Below are 23799 nucleotides of genomic sequence, written 5' to 3'. Positions count from 1 at the left end.
CAGGTACTTATATGTTGTCACTCTAATGACTGATTCCCTATTGATCTTCGTAGGGGTTAGTGGTGTTGTTCCTTCTGAAATCCATTTCCATCTCTTTTGTTTTCTCAGCGTTTATTTCAAGAAAGTTATCTACGCGCCACTGGACGAGTTTTGCAATTTCTCTGTCAAAACCTTGAAGAGAGACTTGGTCTGGGTGGAGCAAATCCACAACAGCTGTGTCATCTGCATAATAAAAAATGTATGGGCTGCGTCAGAGGCTTGACAATCATTTGTATACAGTGTGTACAGTATCGGTGAAAGTACCCAGCCTTGAGGGGCTCCCGTATTCACCGTTCTAGATGTAGAGATTGTGGAGTTAAACTTCCCTTGTTGAGTATGGTTCACAAGGAAACGATTAATCCACTTGATCAGTAGAGAGTTGACACCCACATTTACCAGCTTATCCACCAGTAGGTGTGGTTGGATGATTTTAAATGCGCTACTGAGGTCAATGAATACAATTTTCACTAGGCTATTTGCCTTTTCTAAATGTTCGTAGATATTGTTCAGCATGACCAGTAACGCATCATCAACACCCCTGGAGGCACGGTAGGCAAATTGGTTTGCGTGTAATTGGGATGAGAGACAGCTAGTGAAATCACTGCAACCCTAAACAAAGTGTTGCAGTCAATTTTAGAATGGGTGGCCAGTAATAAACGGGTCCTGAACATCTCTAAAACTAAGAGCATTTTATTTGGGTACAAATAATTCCCTAAGTTCTAGACCTCCGCTGAATTTGGTGTGGCTGTTGACCCAGTTGAGCGGACTAAATTACTTGCCGTTACCTAAGATAGTAAGCTGTCATTGTCAAAACATATTGATTCAATGGTTGTAAAGATGGAGAGAGGTCTGTCCGTGATAAAGAGATGATCTGCTTTTTTGACACCACGCTCCACAAAGCAAGTCCTGCAGGCTCTAGTTTGATCTTATCTTGATTATTATCCAGTCATATGGTCAAGAGCTGCAAAGAAGGACCTAGTAAAGTTGCAGCTTGCCCAGAACAGAGTGGCATGTTTTGCTCTTCATTGTAATCAGAGGGCTAATATCAATAATATGCATGCCAGTCTCTCTTGGCTAAGAGTTGAGGAAAGACTGACTGCTGTATCGCTTCTTGTTTTTCTAAGAAACATTCATGTTTTGGAAATTTCAAATTGTTTACTTACACACAGCACTGACACACACATTTATGGAAATGTACAGTATTTTACAGAGCCATGATTTCATGGAACTCCCTTCCATATCATATAGCACACGTGAACAGCAAAACTGGTTTCAAAAAACAAATAAAGCAACACCTCATGGCACAAGGCATCTCCCCAATGTGACCTACTTTTTGTGAGTCTTTTGGTACTGACAATGTATGTGTAATTGATAAATGCAAACACGCACACTACATGTTAATGTTTTAAAATGTATGTAAATTGTAATGGGGATCCTAATAAAAATCTAATAAAAAAAAATCTAATTGAAGAAAAGCCCGATATCAATACAGTTTTCACTTCCCACAACTAGAATCTGTTATGAACATAGTGCACTAAGTTATGTAGACATGACCCTTTGTCAAAGTTTCTGAAAATGGCGTTGTTTACAAGGAGCGCAAGGGCGAAATTAGCTATTGCGCAAGTGCACTTCACAGAGAAGGCGTTCCTTAACGGAAATATAAATGCTAAAATGTGCCAATAGGATCTCGCTAGCTCATGCTTGGCTCTGCCCACCTCCTTGCTTGTTCTGCCCACTATGGTTCATTTGCTCCCATTGAAAACAACATAGATTAACTATTTTGGGTTAGTTATTTATTTGGTGATAATCTTTCGTGACAGGGCTAAAATGAAGATGATCTGGAACGCGCCCATTCTTTGCCCTCAGCTGATTTCCGTTTCCGCTCTGCTATTGAAGCCCTTACCGTCCAGAAAGAGAACCGAAAACACGCAAAATAGTTTTAAAAAGCTTCTAAAAGCTGTTCAAACCGAGAACCCCCCCACACACACACAATGTCATGGTTTAATTCTCACTAGTCTCCGAGGTAAACCATACAAATGAATCAAAGGATGGAGGTAGTTTTGTGCCAACAAAAATAAAGAGTTAAATAATGAACCACACCTATTGGTATTTGATATTTTATTAGGATCCCCGTTAGCTGTTGCAAAAGCAGCAGCTACTCAAGATAAGACAAAACTAGAGCCTCTCAGAACTTGCTTTTTGGATTGTGGGGTAAAAAAAATCAGACCACCTCTTTATTACGGACAGACCTATTCAATATGCGTTTCTATGGGCTAAAATGAAATATCCCAAAAAATGTATATTCCTAAATGAGTCCTACAATTCAAAATCAAATAGCTAAATGATCCATGGTATAACCGTCTTAAAATAATTTCATATGTTAGCTAACACTCTAAAAATTAGGGGTTCAACTGGAGTTCTTCTAAGATCCTCAAAGATCCCCGAAGAACCTTAGGGTTCTTGGCAATGAAAAACAGCCCCAAAAGGTTCTTCAAAGAACTTCTTAGGATGTGGGGTTCATCGAGGAACCCCAATTGTTAATGGAGTTCTTCGGGGAACTTCACAATTGCACCTGAAAACGCTCGTGCCAAGTTTGAATGTGACAACAGTTAAAAAGGTAAGTTGGGTTGATGTTTGGCTCTGAATATGTATTGAAATAATTGATATAATAATATTAAATACTAACGAATAACGAAGACATTTATGGTCTTCTGTGAATAGCTTCCATAACGTTACTATAGCTATAGTTCAGAAGAATTAAGGTAAATATTAGAAAGCCGGTGTTGTGCCGAAAAGCTCCCCCCTGCCAGAATCCCCCTCGCGTGAACGCGCACTCACTCAATTCTTCATTGCTGCGACTTGCTTGCTAGTTAAGATTTCTGATCAAGTTAGGCTGCGTTTCATTCGATTTTTTATGTCGGTTTGATCGCTAGTAATGTCTGCAGTTTTCAGTTTGGCTATTTGTTTGAAGTGTATTAGTCTATAAATAAATCTCTTTGCCAGAATTCGTCATCTCTCGCATGTCTTATTCGACTAGTAGTTGTTCTGAAATGTTTATTGCTTGCCTACATTTTACTCCCTTCTCTATGTTTAATATAACACACATACATTAATTATTAATTTCGGTTGCCTATCCTGACGTGAAGTTTGTTCTATAGAAAGTAGTTGTCTCTGATGTCTGCCACAGAAAGTATTTGACTCTATCCACAAAATTAAGGAAATTAGAAGGGGCGGAGGATTTCGGCCAGGCAATTTTTTGCCTGCCGAAATTCTCTCCCCCCTTCTATCTTGGGACTGCAAGGCCTGGCACACTTCTGAATAATTTTGGTAGCTCATGTTGACCAGTAGTATGTGCCACATAAAGTATTTGAGTCTAGCCACAAAATTAAGGAAATTAGAATGGGGGGGTGGGGATTTCGGCAAGGCTATTTTCTTGCCTGCTGAAACCCCCCCCCCCCCCCATTCTATCTTGGAATTGCAAGGCCTGGCACACTTCAGAATCATTTTTGGTGACCTATCATGCCCTCTGATGTGTGCCACAGGAAGTATTAGACTCTAGTCACAAAAGGAAGTAGTTATTTCAGCAACAATAGTTTTCAGAGCCCTCTACTGTTCTCTCTACCCATTCCTCAATCCCCCATCTCATTGTGCTTTTCCCTCTTATGGCTTTTCCTAAAAAAAAATTACACTTTTTCTGATTTAGTTTTTAAGAATGTAGGTACAGTAGTAATAATAACAATAATATCAATAATAAATCAAAAATGTGTACTCTGGGCGAAAAAGAAAGTTCAAATATATAAGTCAACATGAGTGCATATCCATAATCACAGTAAACTGTTATAATAATAGAATAAATAAATAAATAATAATATAATAAACACAACTATGACTGAATGTGCCTCCATGAAGAATCCCCTCCTCAATAGGTCCCTTCGCCCTCAATAGGACACCCCCAGCACCTCCACCACCCCCATCAACCCCGCCACCCTTCAACCACAAAACACAATAATGATAATAATAATAGAAATTAAAAAAATATATATATATATACCAAGATATATATACACACACGTACAGTACATATACATAAACATATTCACAGCACATAATCAGCAAGACGGAGATGATCTTCATCCGAGGGAATGCCTGCCCATTCTCAGATGTTAGATAATCCAAGATGATCACATGTCATTTACATTTCAGCCCTTGTCAGCTCCAGATTTGACTACTTCAACTCACACCCTGCTGGAATCCCTACATTCTCAGATTCCCCTCAGTTATTAATCTCTATATTGTAATCAATAAAGTGTTTCAAAATGCGGTACTTTTATTAACATATAAACTCAGCAAAAAAAGAAATGTCCCTTTTTCATGACCCTGTCTTTCAAAGATAATTTGTTAAAATCCTAATAACTTTACATATCTTCATTGTAAAGGGTTTAAACACTGTTTCCCATGCTTGTTCAATGAACCATAAACAATTAATGAACATGCACCTGTGGAACGGTCGTTAAAACACTAACAGCTTACAGACGGTAGACAATTAAGGTCACAGTTATGAAAACTTAGGACACTAAAGAAGCCTTTCTACTGACTCTGAAAAACACCAAAAGAAAGATGCCCAGGGTTCCTGCTCATCTGTGTGAACGTGCCTTAGGCATGCTGCAAGGAGGCTTGAGGACTGCAGATGTGGCCAGGGCAATAAATAGCCATTTCTGTACTGTGAGACGCCTAAGACATCGCTACGGGGAGACAGGACAGACAGCTGATCGTCCTCGCAGTGGCAGACCACCTGTAACAACACCTGCACAGGATCGGTACATCCGAACATCACACCTGCGGGACAGGTACAGGATGGCAACAGTAACTGCCCGAGTTATACCAGGAACGCACAATCCCTCCATCAGTGCTCAGACTGTCCGCAATAGGCTGAAAGAGGCTGGACTGAGGGCTTGTAGGCCTGTTGTAAGGCATGTGCTCACTAGACATCACCGGCAACAACATCGCCTATGGGCACAAACCCACCGTCGTTGGACCAGACAGGACTGGCAAAAAGTGCTCTTCACTGACGAGTCGCAGTTTTGTCTCAGCGGGGGTGATGGTCGGATTCGCGTTTATCGTCGAAGGAATGAGCGTTACACCGAGGCCTGTACTCTGGAGCGGGATCGATTTAGAGGTGGAGGGTCCGTCATGGTCTGGGGCGGTGTGTCACAGCATCATCGGACCGAGCTTGTTGTCATTGCAGGCAATCTCAATGCTGTGCGTTACAGAGAAGACATCCTCCTCCCTCATGTGGTACCCTTCCTGCAGGCTCATCCTGACATGTCCCTCCAGCATGACAATGCCACCAGCCATACTGCTCGTTCTGTGCGTGATTTCCTGCAAGACAGGAATGTCCGTGTTCTGCCATGGCCAGCGAAGAGCCCGGATCTCAATCGCATTGTGCATGTCTGAGACCTTTTGGATCGGAGGGTGAGGGCTAGTGCCATTCCCCCCAGAAATGTCCGGGAACTTGCAGGTGCCTTGGTGGAAGAGTGGGGTAACATCTCACAGCAAGAACTGCCAAGTCCATGAGGAGGAGATGCACTGCAGTACTTAATGCAGCTGGTGGCCACACCAGATACTCCCTGTTACTTTTGATTTTGACCCCCCTTTGTTCAAGGACACATTATTCCATTTCTGTTAGTCACATGTCTGTGGAACTTGTTCAGCTTATGTCTCAGTTGTTGAATATTGTGTTCATACAAATATTTACACATGTTAAGTTTGCTGAAAATAAACGCAGTTGACAGTGAGAGGACGTTTCTTTTTTTGTTGAATTTATGCTCAGATCATTCCTGAGAGAGAAGTGGTGTAATATTTCCAGATGGGCGTGTGGTACCCTTCCTCACCCATGCCAACAAGATGTTACTTCTTGTGGGGTCTTTGCCTTGAAAGTAAGTATGAGAGTATAAGTAATGTACAATTAACCTACTGAAAGTATACTGACTAAAAGGCAAAACAGAACTGTCAAATTATATTATAGCTGTGTCGTTGTATACTTGCAAATTAGAATCTTAAGTGTAACATAATTTTGTTGGGGAAAACTGAAATGCCCATAAAAAAAAATTCCCACTATGCTGAATGTGTTCTGAAGGAGGAGTCGATTGTCTTTTCAAATACAGACAAAGATGTTATCATCATGAGAGAAGAAATAGCAGTCACTCTCCTCCAAAACACTGGTATATTCAACTTCTAATTTAATATAATTGTAGATTAAAAAAATATATATATAAACATTTATATGGATCTTTCAAGGTTATCTTTGATCCAACTTCTGACTAGATGGCCACTAAAACACATGTATTTAAATAATTATGTTACAAGAATCCTATACTATTCCCTTGTTCCCTGTTCCCTGTTTGCTCAGAAAAATACATGTAAAGATATAGACTACGTGACATTATGTTTTGCTAGATGACCTGAGCCAACTGTGCCACTTCTGTGGTGAGGTGGACAGTAATGAGGGTAATTGCTTGTTCACTTCTAAAGGCATTTTTAGGAGTACGAATTTGTATAAGCAGTAATATTTCTAGAGGTAGTATCATCCGCTTTGTCTGATAATGAAATAATTGTAATTCAAGAAAATGTATTTAATATTTTAAATATATTAACAATTTTCATCATACATTTCAGGTTGGTTGTGACCGCTGCCCACAATGGTTCCACCAGTCCTGTATGAAAACCATCCCATCAATAGAGGATTATTATCATGACACAAGGCGAGACCCAGACGCAGACACAGGAGGCAGATGGTTGGAGTCTTATGTTTATTCATCCAAAAAGGGGTAGGCAAGAGAATGGTCGTGGACAGGCAAAAGGTCAAAACCAGTTCAGAGTACAATAGGGACTGAAGGGCAGGCAGATTCAAGGTCAGGCCAGGCAGGATGATCAGGAAGGCAGGAAAGTAGTCCAGAGTCAGGCAGGGATCAAAACTGGGAGGACTATAAAAAGAGAACAGCAAAAGGAGTACAGGGAAAACCACGCTGGTTGACTTGACTAAACATACAAGACGAACTGGCACAGAGAGACAGGAAACACAGGGATAAATACACTGGGGAAAATAAGCGACACCTGGAGGGGGTAGAGACAATCACAGGAACAGTGAAACAGATCAGGGCGTGACAATTATATCTGCGCTGCATATACATTTTAGTCATTTAGCAGACGCTCTTATCCAGAGCGACTTACAGTACTGAATTCATACATTTCATTTGTACTGGCCCCCTGTGGGAATCGAACCCACAACCTTGGCGTTGCGCACACCATGCTGGCATTGCACACACCATGCTCTACCAACTGAGCCACAGGGAAGACGCTACCTGTCAGTACTAGGTTAGGCTTGAGTTCCAGGTGACGGTATCACCTGGAAAACTTTCCATAAAAAGTGGACTAAATATTCAGTCGAGCTGTTGCAGCTTTCCAATATTTGTTTATGTTATTTATTGTCTTTTTATATTTGATTTATTGTCATTTTATATCTTATTATGCAAAGATCTAAATTTGTATTTCTTATTTAATGTTTGTTAACAAACTTAACTTTCTGTGATGTTTTTCTGTTATTGTGTGATAATATTTGTATATTATCATTATTTTCTTAAACATTACAAAATGTTTCTAAAATAGATGTTTATGTTTCTTTATAATATATCTTCTTAAGGATAGCCCCCTTTTTTTTCAATTTTCGCCTAAATGACATACCCCAAATCTAACTGTAGCTCAGGTCCTGAAGCAAGGATATGAATATTCTTGGTACCATTTGAAAGGAAACACTTTGAAGTTTGTGTAGATGTGAATTGAATGTAGGAGAATATAACACAATAGATCTGGTAAAAGATAATACAAAGAAAAAACCAACCAGTGTTTTTTTACCACCATCTTTGAAATGCAAGAGAAAGGTCACTGTTAAAGCATCACTCTGGTAGGTTAAATGCAGCATTTGAAGTGTACATTTAACCTACATAGCAGTCAATACAAACTGAAATCTATTAGCATACAAATGTGTGCAAATGATCTTTTCAGATCTTCTCAGAAATGAATCAAGTCCATGGAATGGATATAGACAAAAAGTTAATTCAAGGACTATCAGAGATAGAGAGGCGAGGCAGGGGTGAGGACATCATCCTGCTATTTTGACAGTCCCTGAAGGACAATAAAGAAGAGGCATATGCTCTTATTCCTTCCATTTCTCTAATGCATTTTGGAATAAAATTAGCAATAAAATTAGCAAGTGTAGTAAGATCATTGCTTTACTTTACTAGTACTCGAGACCACAGCAGCAATCCTGCTCTTGCCCTACCTCTTCAATGATGACCCGAGTGACCTTTATAGTCCGTGACAAGGTATGCTTATGCACAAATAATCTGTTTCTTTAAAACTACAGCTGAACATTTGTTTCTGTTCTTTGTTAATTGTATGTGTATTAATCTTTTCTTACTTTAGTTGACACAGATTTCACAGCTCTTCACTCCTTTACTGCACATCGGCGGAAATCCATTTCACCAATGAGAGTGAAATCCCGCTGGCCTTTGATGTGGAGAACATCCACACCCTCGAGGACGTCCCCATGGGACTTGGGGCTCTGTTAGGGCTGTATTTTTTTATTTTCCGTTAAATCTCCCCAAAATGTCAGAAAAACACTTATGTTCTTAAGTTACTGTGTTCTGGGGATAAGAGAAGTAGGGGTGAAGTTACCAGGGCCGGTCATAAAGATTTCAAACTTCCTAACATAACTAAGTGGTTGTTGGACACACACACTAAAGATAAACAATCTGTATTTAGCATCAAGTCTACAATATTGTTAGTTTACCTATGATTCATTTTTAATGTATGTATTGAAAATAAAATGTAATGAAAAGCACTATACAAAGTAAATGTATTATTTATTATGGTCTGACATGTCTGCAGAAATGTTGCAATTTTGTAATGTGTTTTGTTTGGTAAGTATGAACTCACATTTGTGGTGCCACTAAATAAACAATGAATATTTAAATCAATATTGTCAATATTGTTATTATTATTAAAATATTTTTCATAATGGAGGGAGGGTGGACAGGGAGTTAACAAATTGAACCCCAAAAGGTTCTTCGAGGATCCATTGTAAGGGGTTCTTCAAAGAACGTATAGGGGTTCCCACAAAAGTTTCTTCGAATAACCTTTTTCAAGGGTTCTTCGAATAACTTTTAGGGGTTCCCCCACAGTTTCAATTTGAAGAACCCCTAAAGGATACTCCAGGAACCTTAACTTTTTAGAGTGTAGTAGAACCCCCTCACTGCTTAAACTTTCAGAGGTTCAACTGTGCCTGTGTGAACACATTAGCAGCTTTTTTTTTATCAAGAAGGGGCACGTAATAAGTGATCCTGCAAGGAGCAGGGACAGTTTCATCAGCTACCCCATATAAACACATGAGGGGGAGGAGTTTCTGTGATTTAGGCCGGCTTCGACTCTGCCATTGGTTGAGGGCAGGTCTTGTTCATACTGTCTGGAATGTTGAATAAAAACGTTGGACGGTAACCCATTTCAAAGGAGATGGGCTTGATAGACGTGGCTGGATAACAGACATAAACAGGACTTGGATGCTAAGCAGGTATCACCGTGAGTTTTTCTTTCCTTTATCCAAATGCAGAAAGACTATGTCATTCAATAAAACGTGGAATACTAACTTCTGTGACTTTTTTGAAGTGTTTAGCTGTGATGTGAATTCTGCAAGTTCAAGAAATGAAAAGAGAGACAGAACATTGAAGATTTGACAGTGATTTAATGTATCTCTCTCTCTCCTCTCTAGCTGTTGTAGTGTCTGAAAGTGCGGGTCAGTTGACCATGCTGCTACAGAGGCTGTCTCTTTGTGCCGGGCTCCCCCTGAGCCCCAGGACTCAACGTACCACCATCTTCCCTCGTCTAGCCAAAGCACTGACACAAGGCAAGTGGGAGTGGCAAACATATGCATACATTCACATACCCGCACACATAATATAGGCCTACGTGCACCAGTAATTGAAGAGATGTATAGATGTCTATGTAGGATAAATGTTGAAAATAATAGGCTATTATTCCAGTGATTATAATTTCAATGATTTCAGTAGCTTGAGTTTTTACTAATAACATGATCATTTCCCCAAGCAAGAAGGATAGCCTAGTTCCCTAAATGTATCAAGTCCCGATCATTCAGTGATATCATCTTGCATACTTTGCATACTTGTGTATAAGTGTTTATCCTCCTGGGCCACTCTTAACATGGGATTGATAGCTTTAAGATAATGGAGGCCTGTCCCTTTCTGTCCATCTCAATCTATCTCTCTGATTCTGTTATTACCCCTCACCCCTGCACCCCAGTCTTTTTCTTTTTCCATCTCTGTTTCTATCTCCCTCTCTCCCTATCTCTCTCATGCGATTGGCTGCTCTTTAGTGGAGAGATGTGTGCAGTCAGCTCTGGCTTTGGCGGTTGCCATGCTGATGTGGCAGTTTGCACCCTGTCATTTTCCATCTCCATGGATACCAGGGAATTTAGGAGGGGGGAAAAGGGGGTTCCTGGCTGCTCTGTTAGCCTAACACTTTATATAATCAGTGATGGACCAAAACAGAACCCAGCACACACACTGGTAGGAGATGTACTGTTGTGTGCTTGTTAGGCACAGTGTTTATGAACATTGTCTCAAGCTAACATGGTGTGTGTGCACAGCACAATGTATGCATATGTAAAATGTGCGGAAAGCTGATCTGTTATCTTATATCTTTCTCCATTTAGGCCCTGCTTTAATTAATATGTCATCCAAGTAAGGGAGGGAGGCAATATACATGTATAAAGCATTTGAACAGGGCTTCCGACTAGAGCTGGGACGATAAACCAGAAATGATCGACAACGACCATACCAATCATTTATCGTAGGCATTTTGCTGATGTCGTTCATTGCGATAAGTAGCCTATACTAGAGAAATGTGAAGTTTGAAAATGTAATACGTTTGCTGCATGATTGTTGATGGGATAATTGATGGCTACAACTATCAAACTAGTAGTAGTAGATTAAAGGTGTCACGACTTCCGCCGAAGTCCGTCCCTCTCCTTGTTCGGGCGGCCAAAGTCACCGGTCTTCTAGCCATCACCGCTCCACCTTTCATTTTCCATTTGTTTTGTCTTGTTTTCCCGCACACCTGGTTCACATTCCCTCATCAGACTAAATGTTTATTACCCTCTGTTTCCCCCATGTCTGTGTGGCGAATTGTTCTTTGTGTAGGGTGTTACGCTACAGGCTGGCTTGCGCTAGGTTGTTTCAAACCTAGGTTTGTTTGTTTTGTTTAATCCGGTTCATGTTACCGTGGTTGTGCTTTGTGCTGCCTCGCCTGTGCCTTTGGGCCAGGGTGTATATTAAAGTTCTCCTGTTATCACCCATCTCTGCTCTCCTGCGCCTGACTTCCCGGCAACCAGTCACTCACCCCGTTACAAAAAGATAATCAGAAAAACAACTGTGGTGCACATTCATGTTATAAATCCATCGTTCTATTTATTGTTAGCGGATCAATTCAGGTAATTTAGCGCGATATAGATTTTTGTCCATATCTCCCGGCTCCACTTCAGACTGACACTATAAAGCACCAAAACGTGTATTCTTTCTCACAGTGTCCCTGGCGCGTGCCAACAGTAACTCCTTCGCCCACCGCGGGGAGCTCCGCAAGGCTAAGAGGATTGTGGTCAAGCTGGGCAGCGCCGTGGTCACCCGGGGCGATGAGTGCGGCCTGGCGCTGGGCAGGCTGGCCTCTGTAGTAGAGCAGGTGAGGAAGGTCTTAAGGCTGACGGGATAACAAGACCTCCACACTAGATGTCTTGAAGCTTGTGTTTTAACAACTGTCTGCTTATTGTAGTTTATTCATTGTTGCAAGAACACTTAAAAGGCTTTAGATGTGGCTCACTGAGGTAGAAAGTTGTTTGTGTTGTGTTGCAGGTGGCCATGCTACAGAACCAGGGGAGAGAGATGATGATCGTCACCAGCGGGGCGGTGGCCTTCGGCAAGCAGAGACTGAGGCATGAGATCCTGCTGTCGCAGAGTGTCAGACAGGCCCTGCACTCTGGACAGAACCAGCTCAAAGACATGGTGAGACAACAGTCCAGTTCTTATAGAACCTTACCAGCTCAAAGACATGATGAGTCCAGGTCTTATACAACCTGCAAAAAAAATATGGTGAAATCACTTATTATAAAATCAACTCAAAACATTCCTCCCTCTCTCAATCTTTCTCTCTCTCTCTCTGTCCGTTTCAGTCAGTACCAGTTCTGGAGGCGCGGGCCTGTGCGGCAGCCGGACAGAGTGGTCTGATGGCCCTGTATGAGGCCATGTTCGCCCAGTACAGCACATGCACTGCACAGGTACCTACGCTATCTCTATGTATTTGAATTCATACTGTGTTACCCAGCACAATTACCACTCAATAAAGTTTTATCGAAACAGGATTTGCTGTGATGTAATCCCAGGTCCTGGTCACCAACCTGGACTTCCATGACGACCAGAAGCGGCGGAACCTGAACAGCACGCTGCAGGAGCTGCTCCGCATGAACATCGTACCCATTATCAACACCAACGACGCCGTGGTACCCCCGCCCGAGCCCAACAGCGACCTCCAGGGGGTAAACGTGGGTAAAGGGCACAGGGGGGACCGGAGGGGGAAGGACAGGGGCGAGAGGTGTGTATAGCAGAGTAGTGTTAGCTGCTAGCATACTAGCATACTAGCATACAGCTATTATGTTTCACCGCCTCGCCTCGCTCTACCCGCCCTCTACCCCTCCTTTCCCCCCAAAATATGTGCATGCAGGGAGGGCTAGAGGAGATGGGAGGGGTGCATGCATCGCTTTAGTTCTTTTATGGATGGTGGCGGACTGGGCCTAGAAGTGTGGCTGTCTGGGGCTGACTCATGGAGGTAGAAGCACACTTCTATACTCTTTTCTCAAGCCCAGGCGGAACTAACAAGTTCTCCTGCTGTTGAAAACGCACTACTACTAGTAATAAACGACTAAACATTGTAGTATCAGTGGCTTTGCTAACCCACACAGTAGACAAGCTAATATCAACGATAGCTTATCATGAAATGCTTCGATTTCAATTATGTATTTTCTTATACATTGTCCTGAATTTCAACTGATAAGAAACATCAGTAACAGTCTGGTCATTGACCCTTGACCTCATAAATGTCTATCTCTTGCTGTGAGACTAACTCATTTTTTTCCTCCCCTGCAGGTCATCAGTATAAAGGACAATGACAGCCTGGCGGCACGCCTGGCCGTGGAGATGAAGGCAGACCTGCTCATCGCTCTCTCTGACGTAGAAGGTACGCTGCTAACACAACACATTTTATTTAACTAGGCAAGTCGGTTATGAACAAATTCTTATTTACAACGACAGACTAGGAACTGCCTTGTTCAGGGGCAGAACAACATATTTGACCATATCAGCTCAGGGATTCAATCTTGCAACCTTTTGGCTACTGGCCCAACGCTCTAACCACTAGGCTACCTGCCTTTAGGCAGCACACCAGCTGCCAGCGCTCTGGGTCAAAACCACACACGCTCATTTAGGAGCATTCATGTAAGAGGGAGAACTACAGGTCTTTTGGGTTGTGTTTATCAGGCACCGAATGGAAGAAAACAGACAGAAACAGGAAGTGACAACTTGGACTTGTACAATAGGAAACACACATTTTCCATTGCAAAACGTTTTAAAACGTTTTCCATTGCGTGCCCGAATAAACAAAACCCTGGTTGTATTTGGAAGTATCACTGATGGATTGGACTGGAAGGTAATCTTTGCAAGTAAACAATCATGTAACCATAAAAACCTCCGATCTCTCGTAGGACTGTACGACAGCCCTCCTGGAACGGATGACGCCAAACTCATTGACATCTTCTACCCTGGTGACCAGCTGTCGATCACCTACGGCACAAAATCCAGGGTGGGGATAGGAGGCATGGAGGCCAAGGTATGTACACAGATGTCATTGTTTACATTTAGTCTAGTTATTCTCAAAATGATGAAAATAATGGGCCATTTTAGTCAACTAAATACCCTTTTCATTTTAGTCACATCATATTTGTATTGCTTCATTAACCTATAGTAAACATAAATCACTGAATTCCATGTGCGCAAACATACGTAGCCTTATAAATAAAGGAAACACCAACATAAAGTGTCTTAATAGGGCGTTAGGCCACCACGAGCCGCCAGAACAACTTCAAGCACCTTAGCATAGATTCTACAAGTTTCTGGAACTCCATTGGAGTTCCAGAAATTCCATAGTTTTGTGTTTTGTTGATGGTGGTGGAAAACACTGCCTCAGGTGCTGCTCCAGAATCTTCCACAAGTGTTCAACTGGGTCTGGTGACTTAGACGGTCATGACATATGGTTTACATCGTTTTCATGCTCATCAACCCATTCAGTGACCCCTCATGCCCTGTGGATGGGGGCATTGTCATCCTGTGGGGGCATAGCCATGGTAGCCAAAATAGTGGCTTGCCCAGCATTTTGATACATGACTCTAAGCATGATGGGATGTCAATTGCTTAATTAACCCAGGATTCACACCTTTGTGGAAGCACCTGTTTTCAATATACTTTGTATCCATCATTTACTAAAGTGTTACCATTATTTTTGCAGTTACCTGAAGATTAGAATAGGAAAGTGTGTCGATCAAAACATGTAAGAGTGGAGGACTACAGAGTGTCTAGGTCTACATGTCTATAATAAGGTTTTAAGAAAGTCTTCTGAACTCAATGTGTGTCGGACTGAGATTTGGCTTCAACCCACTGTTAAGCAAGTCTTTACATTGGGGGCCAAATCTTTACTTGAGAAACAAGTGGGGAATAGAAAGTTGTCTAAGTGTTCCCCCCCTCTACCTCCAGGTAAAGGCTGCCCTGTGGGCCCTACAGGGGGGCACGTCGGTAGTCATTGCCAACGGCACCCACCCCAAGGTGACGGGTCACGTCATCACTGACATCGTGGAGGGCAAGAAAGTGGGCACCTTCTTCTCCGAGGTCAAACCTGCCGGTGAGTTCACCCCGGGTCATCTCTGTGTGACAGACACTGACGATGAAGGTTATTAGATTGATGATGATCACCATGACAACAATGAGCATAAGGATAATGGTGATAATTATGGTGAGGATCACAATGATGAGTATTGTGGTTCTTATAATGAAGAAGATGTTTGTAATTCTAAATGATGATGAAAATTATGGTCACCGTAGCCTCATCGAGAACCAGGCTTCCCTAATCGGGAAAGCCTGGTGAAGTCTATGGCAGAAAGTAGCTACAAAGGGGTGGAAACCAGTGATGCCTCGGAACACGTCAAACCAATGAAATGCCTTGCTTGAGTGGAGCTCAAAAGTGTGTGAAGATGGCTGGGAAATCGCAGATTAAAACCCCATCGAAATATGTTGATATATGCCGTGTTTGTGGTGGCTTTTAATTTCAATAAATGGCAGACAGTCGGCCACACTTGATACTCTAAACATTTACCATATCCTGTGGGTAGACATGGGATAATGTCTGTTGAGTGATCAAGCAGAAGAGTTGCATTGCCTTCATCGACTCGGAAAACAGTGACGAACCTAACACACGTGCTGCCCTTCTATGGGCATGTGCGGGGAGGGTTCTTGAAATGTAACATCCAATAAAAATGTAGCCGCTCCTCTGGAATCCAGCCGACCGTTCTAGTCGTTTCGGCTAGCACGACATTATCCAGACTATGGCTACACGTGACTATGGTTACGATGATGCATGCGGATGTTGGTCCCTTTTGTTGTTGGTTTGTGTTGCCTGTGCTCATCACTGTAGTGTCTATCTCCAGGCCCCACCGTGGAGCAGCAGACTGAGATGGCCCGGAACTCCGGCAGGACCCTGGCAGCCCTTCACCCAGACCAGGTCACAGTTCTACAGTATACAGTCAGACCCTCATACCCAGTTGTACAGTATACAGTCAGACCCTCATACACAGTTCTACAGTATACAGTCAGACCCTCATACACAGTTCTACAGTATACAGTCAGACCCTCATACACAGTTCTACAGTACACAGTCAGACCCTCATACACAGTTCTACAGTATACAGTCAGACCCTCATACACAGTTCTACAGTATACAGTCAGACCCTCATACACAGTTCTACAGTATACAGTATACCTGATTCTATTCTTACTGCGGTTTGTTTAATCTTATTGAATTGTCTCCACCCCAGAGAGGTGAGATCATCTGTCACCTGGCAGACCTGCTGGTTGAGAAGAAGGAGGAGATCCTTGCTGCTAACAAGATGGACATGGACCTAGCAGTCAGTGCAGGTAACTATTCCTATCTTGTCTATCTCTATGAATGGGTTCATGGTATTTGTCAAACCAGCTCATACTTGTAGGGTCATTTACTTGTCAACATCCCATTGTGTAACTATGTGAGGATGTGGATCATTTGAGGGTGTGGTTGCATTTAAACGTTCTGTATATACGAGCTGCGCTAACTGAGTGGTCAAAGTGATCGTCCGGTGTTTTCTACTGTATTGGATTCTTTGTGTTCTCCATCCCCTATCAGGTCAGTTGTCGTCAGCCTTGCTGAACCGTCTGAGCCTGTCCCCGGCCAAGCTGAATAGCCTGGCTATAGGCCTGAGACAGATAGCCGTGGCCTCTCAGGACAGCGTGGGCAGAGTGCTGCGTAGGACCAGAGTAGCCCACAACTTAGAGCTGGAGCAGATCACTGTGCCCATAGGAGTACTGTTGGTCATCTTCGAGGCCCGCCCCGACTGCTTGCCACAGGTCATTTGTGTGTGTTTCTGTGTGTTTGGGCTTGTCTGTGTGTGAGAGAGAGTTTGGGGTTCTGTTTGTGCACTGCTAATCATTTTTTGGTAAGATGGGGTGTTCGTGCTGGGGGTCAGGCTATATGTACAGTACCAGTCAAAGTTTGGACACACCTACTCATTCAAGGGTTTTTCTTTATTTTTACTATTTTCTACATTGTAGAATAATAGTGAAGACATCCAAACTATGAAATAACACATATGGAATCATGTAGTAACCAAAAAAGTGTAAAACAAATCAAAATATATTTTAGATTCTTCGAAGTAGCCACCCTTTGCCTTGACGACAGCTTTGCACACTCTTGGCATTCTCTCAACCAGCTTCACCTGAAATTCTTTTCCAACAGTCTTGAAGGAGTTCCCACATATGATGAGCACTCGTTGGCTGCTTTTCCTTCACTCTGCAGTAAAACTCATCCCAAACCATCTCAATTGGGTTGAGGTCAGGTGATTGTGGAGGCTAGGTCATCTGATGCAGCACTCCATCCCTCTCCTTCTTGGTCAAATAGCCCTTACACAGCCTGGAGGTGTGTTGGGTTAAACTCCTTGAAGCATTTATTTGGGCTGCAATTTCTGAGGCTGGTAATCAAATGAATTTATCGTCTGCAGCAGAGGTAACTCTGGGACTTCCTTTCCTGTGGTGGTCCTCATGAGAGCCAGTTTCATCATAGCGCTTGATAGTTTTTGCGACTGCACTTGAAGAAACGTTTATAGTTCTTGATATTTTCCAGATTGACTGATCTTCATGTCTTAAAGTAATGATGGACTGTCGTTTCACATTGCTTATTTGAGCTGTTCTTGCCATTATATGGACTTGGTCTTTTACCAGATAGGGCTATCTTCTGTATACCAACCCTACCTTGTCACAAAACAACTGATTGGCTCAAATGCATTAAGAAGGAAAGAAATTCCACAAATTAACTTTTAACAAGGCACACCTGTTAATTGAAATGTATTCCAGGTGACTACGTCATGAAGCTGGTTGAGAGAATGCCAAGCGTGTGCAAAGCTGTCAACAAGGCAAAGGGTGGCTACTTTGAAGAATCTCAAATATAGAATAAATTTGGATTTGTTTAACACTTTTTTGGTTACTACATGATTCCATATGTGTTATTCCATAGTTTTGATGTCTTCGCTGTTATTCTACAATGTAGAAAATAGTACAATAAAGAAAAACTCTTGAATGAGTAGGTGTGTCCAAACTTTTGACTGTTACTGTAATTCTGTGGCTAAAAGGCTATTGCTCTCATTTGCGTGTAGGTATCAGCTCTAGCCATAGCCAGCGGCAATGCTCTGCTGGCGAAGGGGGGCAAGGAAGCAGCCAACACCAACCGCATCTTACATGAGCTGACCCAGGAAGCACTGGATATCCACTGGGTCAAGGAGGCTGTACAGCTGGTAAGTCTCAGCTGGAAAAACATCCCATTTAAGAAAAACAGCATGGAAGTTATTTAAATAACATTATTAATGCTAAAATCGGAGTAATTCTGTGTTACTCTGCCGGTAGTAAATGCAGTCAGACACCATGCAAAAGCATCCTTTCATTCCTCATTTACTAAGGTGAGTGATTACAATGTAGCACAGTGAATTTCCCTTGTAGAAAAATACAAAATTAATCCTAAAATACTGTAGGGGTTTATTTTGAGTCCAGATATGACAATCTGTTGATAGTAATTGGAATGCATACACAATTTGTGTGTGTAACTGTGTGTACATATTCTATGTGTGTTCCAGGTGAGTACCCGTGAGGAGGTGGAGGACCTGTGTAGACTAGATGAGATGATAGACCTGATCATCCCGCGAGGCTCATCCCAGCTGGTCAGGAACATCCAGAGCGCAGCCAAGGGCATCCCAGTGCTGGGCCACAGTGAAGGCATCTGCCACGTCTACATCGACTCGGAGGCCGCCATCGACAAGGTCATCAAGATCGGTCAGTGGGACAACACACACAGACGCACATAGGCCAGATCTGGGTTCGAATACATGCTTATTTAATTATTTGTATTTTAAAAATGTATTTGCTGTGTATTTTAGTATTTTCAAATAAAGTAGCCGAATCAGCTACCTCTTTAAAGTATTTAAAAATACTATTTGAAACTGTTTCTGAGTATATTTCAAATATCCCTATGACGTAACAGACCTGGTTCAAATGAATGGGAGTATTTAAATATTTGTATTCGAAAATATACTTGTCTGTATTTTCAAATAAATGTCAATACTTTTCCAAATATTCAACTACCTGATGTATTTTCTAAGAAAACATATCTAAATACTTAATGTAATGTATTTGAAAGTAATTGAAATACCTTTTAACTGGTATTTGAACCCAGGTCTGACACAGACACGCCCACATAATTGAATGGCTGTTTTACTACCAATGAAGGAGAAGGAAGTGATTGATTGACATTTTCTCTCTCCAGTCAGAGACTCTAAATGTGACTATCCTGCGGCCTGCAATGCTATGGAAACACTGTTGGTTCACAGGGACATACTCAGGACTCCTCTGTTTGACCAGATCATAGACATGCTCCGCACCGAACAGGTAAGACCACACACACACAAACAAATACACAGGTACAGACACACTGACATAAAGTGATATTATCCTCCTTTTCTCCAACTAAAATACAGGTTGAAAACACTCAAAGGCTTGGTTAAATAAGATAATGATTAACTGACTGGTTGTTTGGTGATGTGGTTTGTTACGTTTTACTACAACTTATTATCAAATATTCCTTTTCTTTCCCTGGGTTTGGGGTGAGGTGGATGGGTTTACACTTGTTGATTAACCACATTAATCATGTCTCATTGTTGATGATTTATGCTTCTAAAACCAAATTCACAAAAATGAACACTAACAGCTTACTATGCAGTTAATGATAATCATAATAAGAAGACAGACTACCAAGTATCACTAAAACTTAGTTTGTGTTTCACAATAGCAGATCAATCTATGGCACTCTATGGAAACTTTGGTCATTTATACTTCAACTTTTTAAAAAATGATCTAATCAACAATGACATCATTTGGAATTATTTCTGCAGCTCTTCCAACTACTGTCTTTTTTTCACAACTGCCACCAGTTTGGTGTCAAAACTACCAGCAAAGACATATTGACATAGTAAAATAAATACAAGTGTGTAAAATATAAATAACATTCCATGCTGAAACCCTCATATTAAACACAAACGGTATTCACTAAGTTGATGGGTTATATTTAGAATAATGTTTAACAGCTATGTTATTCTATTTAAAGCATTATTATTTTTTTATTATTATATATTTTTTTACATTTTAGTCATTTAGCAGACGCTCTTATCCAGAGCGACTTACAGTAGTGAATGCATACATTATTTTATTAGTTTACATATTTTACATGTTAGGAAAATTCCATCAAATCCTTAAACGTTTCAAAAATTCCAGTAGTTTACTGTTAAACTTTGAAAGTTACCGGTAATATACCCTCCCTTTGTAACCCTAGATCCAAGCAAGTTGTCTGACTCAGCCAGTTTAGCAATCAGTCAATCCTAACTCCCCGATTGATTGATTAATTGACCATTCGTTTTATGTAATGATGACCCCCCTCCCATGTGTGACCCCTCTAGGTGAAGATTCACGCTGGCCCCAGGTTTGCCTCCTACCTGACCTTCAGCCCATCAGAGGTCAAGTCTCTGAGGACAGAGTACGGAGATCTGGAGTGCTGCATCGAGGTGGTGGACACTATGCAGGAAGCTATAGACCATATCCACAGATATGGCAGCTCCCACACCGACGTCATTGTTACTGAAAACGGTAGGGCTGTCTGTCTATGTAATTGTTGTTAGAAGTTTCTGTTTTTCCTCTTCTTTTTTTAATATATATATTTTTTATCCCGTTGACTAATCTGGGTGAGAGAGACCAAATCTCTCTTTCAAGAGAGACCTGTCCTTCAATCTCCCCACCACTTCTTTCTCAAAGTGATGACAGCACTTTTTGTCTCAGTGTACAACCTCCCTATGAGACTACTTTGAAGGGGACAGAACTGATTTGAATGTAGAACAGGTTTTGCTAAGGGAACAGTGTTATTAATTTATATTTAGTTGTATGATTTATTGTCATCTTAAATGTTAATGTACCCTCAAGTTTGACAATTCATTTTGATTGAGTACTTTACTAACAATATCCAATATAGGTTGGGTTATAGATGTTTTTTTCTTAGTTGGTTCCCTGCAGAGGACAGAAGTTGAGTTATAGATGTGTTTTTTTGTCAGTTCCCTGCAGACAGAGCATTTCTGCCTCAGTTCTACCATCTAGTGGCCACAGATTGTACAACACGTAGAACTACATTGAATTCTCCATTTTGTGTAATAGAAGAAATATACTGTATATAGCTGAATAGAGATGTTGATGTTTAATGATGATGACAGTGACAATGACGGTAGTTGACTATGAAGATGATGGTAGTTGTGATGATGATGATTCTTACAGAAGACACAGCAGAGCGGTTCCTGCAGCAGCTAGACAGTGCTTGTGTGTTCTGGAACGCCAGTTCGCGATTCGCAGATGGATACCGCTTCGGACTGGGTATGCATTCGTTATTATTTTTTTATCACCTCACTTACTGTTCAACCACCCTACTCACTCATTCATTCTCTTTCTCCCTCCCTCTAGGTGCTGAGGTGGGCATCAGTACAGCTCGTATCCATGCCCGGGGTCCCGTGGGCCTGGAGGGTCTCCTCACCACTAAGTGGGTCCTGAGAGGAGACGGCCACACCGCTGCAGACTTCTCTGAACAGGGCACCATGAAGTACCTCCACGAGAATTTGCCAGTCACACAGCCACAGCCCAGACAGATAGCTGCCCAGAGTGAGGACTGACAGAGGACCTCCAACTAGAGACACACCTAAACACACTAAACCCCTTCATGAGAGAAAAGATTCCCCCTGGTACCAAAGAAACAATCCCATTGTCTTATTCATTCGGTCTGGATCAGAGTTTACATTCATTGGATCAGAGTTTACATTAATTCTACATCAGCTCTCAGACGTTTTATTGCAGTGATTACCTCACTCAGTATTCAGTGAGTCAACTCATGATTGGTTACATTGACCCTGTTAGACTGTAGAAGGTCTCACATCATTGGTCTAGACATTAATTGGTCTAGATCTTATGCACAGTAGTGATGACTTTGGTAAATATGCTCTCCAGGACCCACACTTAAAGGGAATTTTTGCTTAAGCTAGTTTACATCTGTGTTATTATCTCTATCAAGAGGCTCCCCTCTTGGTTTTAGTTCCTATTGATTGGCCTGTTGTGCTGTGCTCTATCAGATGAGACCCTTACCCTCAAAGTATTGGTTTGGTCTCGCACAGGATACTCACATTACGTTTAGGGATATCAGAAGTGATATGAATGCACAACCAAACAGTGTTGATGCTAGGTTTAAAGCTCAACCTAAGTTAGGAAAGTTACTGATGTGTCATTTAAATCGGGCTTGAATTGTAGGTCCTCAAGGCCACAAATTGTATGAATTGCTATTAACATTAATACTGCATCGTTTGCAGTTCTACCAACACAATCCTTATTTATATGCAGTTAAATGACCAGTGATGAACCATTGGATAAACAATATTTAATAACCTTAAATGTGTTTTTATCATAGATATGGATGAATAAAACATTTATTGACCCAATCTGATTCATAAGCATTCAAGTTAGATTTGATTATATAAGAAAGCACATTTTTTATTTCCCTCTTTTCCTTAAAACTTTTTATGTCCTTTTGAATGCAAATGCTTTATTCTCCTGCTTTTGCTTTTTTCACACTGTCTATTTATGTCGACTTTACAGTGCCCAGAGCCTCTGTCAGATACAAGAGCTGCTTTCCGTCTCCTTCAGGGGACTACTGCCTTAAGATACAGTGCTGCTGTTACATTCCAGCTTATGAGCTTTATATCTGATGTCAAGCGACGCACACTACAGATCAGTTGTTTTTTTTTTGTAATTTTTAGACCATATTGTAGAATAAAAGTTTTTGTTGAATAACAATGGGATTTTCATTTTTCTTTAGTCCTTTGATTAGGAGATAAATAACTCAAGAATGCCAATGACTTTACATGTATGTTCGTCTCTGTCCTACTACCACTCTTTCTACTAACACAAATAACAAATTAGCACCAAAGAAAGAATACTGATCTGAAAACAGATGTCAAAAAAGGGACTTTTTAATGGTTCTCATCTGGGAATAAGACTTTTCCGTAAGTGGGGCATGGAAGATGGAAGACAATACTACAGAGGTTTAATTATCCAGCTATCAGAAATGAAAAGAAAGAGGGAGAGAACTGAGACTAATAATGGAATCACAGAGTAGGCTCTTCTGTGGTTCTTCTACTCTCAGCTAAAGAATTCATCCTCCAAAACGCACTACTTACCCTTCAATCAGCCCTCCATCACAAGTCCAAAGGGTTCATTGATGAAGAATAAATGAAGACAAGACAGGATCTTGTCAGATCTCACTGTTTTGGTACTTCTATGGAATGAGCTTGATATTTGTAATGGAATGTATTGTATTAATGACTTGCAGAGGTAGAGAGTCTGATACATGGATATTTTTCTGTTCTAGAATAGTCTATTGATGAGGGACCATGCAGCTTTATGCCGGCCTAGTAGGGCCTATAGTATACGTGTTCTTTGCATGTAGCGTGTACGGAGGTAAACATACCGAGACACACAAACATAACGTGCATGGTTGATACTAGATTTGAATCATGTCAGGACCCCCTGCATTAACTTCCATTTACGACAGACGCCAAACCCCCTGTGAATCTTTTGTCGAACGTTTCCCCGTTTAGGCAGAGCCAGATCCCATGTTTCACCCTGTTGGCGCACTGACGACCGTGGGGATTGGGGTCCACATATA

At 41.5% G+C, this 23799-nt stretch overlaps 1 protein-coding gene across 4 annotated transcripts; it reads left to right on the top strand.

Moving 5' to 3' along the window:
* The first annotated feature begins 9498 nt into the window (after positions 1-9498).
* LOC106579029 (delta-1-pyrroline-5-carboxylate synthase) lies at positions 9499-22928 on the top strand. 4 transcript variants are annotated; one of them, XM_014158460.2, is made up of 18 exons: positions 9499-9664; positions 9863-9997; positions 11693-11844; positions 12015-12164; positions 12332-12436; positions 12542-12700; positions 13302-13392; positions 13916-14040; positions 14961-15105; positions 15908-15981; positions 16295-16394; positions 16639-16859; positions 18161-18298; positions 18635-18830; positions 19321-19442; positions 20507-20693; positions 21369-21464; positions 21552-22928. In XM_014158460.2, exons 2-18 carry the CDS (start codon positions 9898-9900, stop codon positions 21755-21757), a joined length of 2367 nt encoding a protein of 788 aa, XP_014013935.1. In that variant the 5' UTR covers positions 9499-9664; positions 9863-9897; the 3' UTR covers positions 21758-22928. The 4 variants fall into 4 exon arrangements, with proteins under 4 accessions (XP_014013935.1, XP_014013934.1, XP_014013933.1 ...); XM_014158459.2 differs by having other exon boundaries at positions 9549-9672; positions 12542-12694; XM_014158458.2 differs by having other exon boundaries at positions 9549-9672.
* The last annotated feature ends 871 nt before the right edge of the window (positions 22929-23799 follow it).

This window comes from Salmo salar, chromosome ssa19 (assembly GCF_905237065.1).
Source record: "Salmo salar chromosome ssa19, Ssal_v3.1, whole genome shotgun sequence".
NCBI lineage: Eukaryota > Metazoa > Chordata > Actinopteri > Salmoniformes > Salmonidae > Salmo > Salmo salar.
The sequence above is the reverse complement of the archived record's forward strand: the minus strand, read 5'-3'. Positions and strand labels throughout refer to the sequence as shown.

Bases quoted from the DNA above. Each gene is read 5' to 3' on its own strand.
- LOC106579029 (XM_014158458.2), top strand. The intron at 14,041-14,960 runs GTATGTACACAG...CTCTACCTCCAG, and splicing joins TAGGAGGCATGGAGGCCAAG to GTAAAGGCTGCCCTGTGGGC. The intron at 19,443-20,506 runs GTAAGACCACAC...TGACCCCTCTAG, and splicing joins ACATGCTCCGCACCGAACAG to GTGAAGATTCACGCTGGCCC.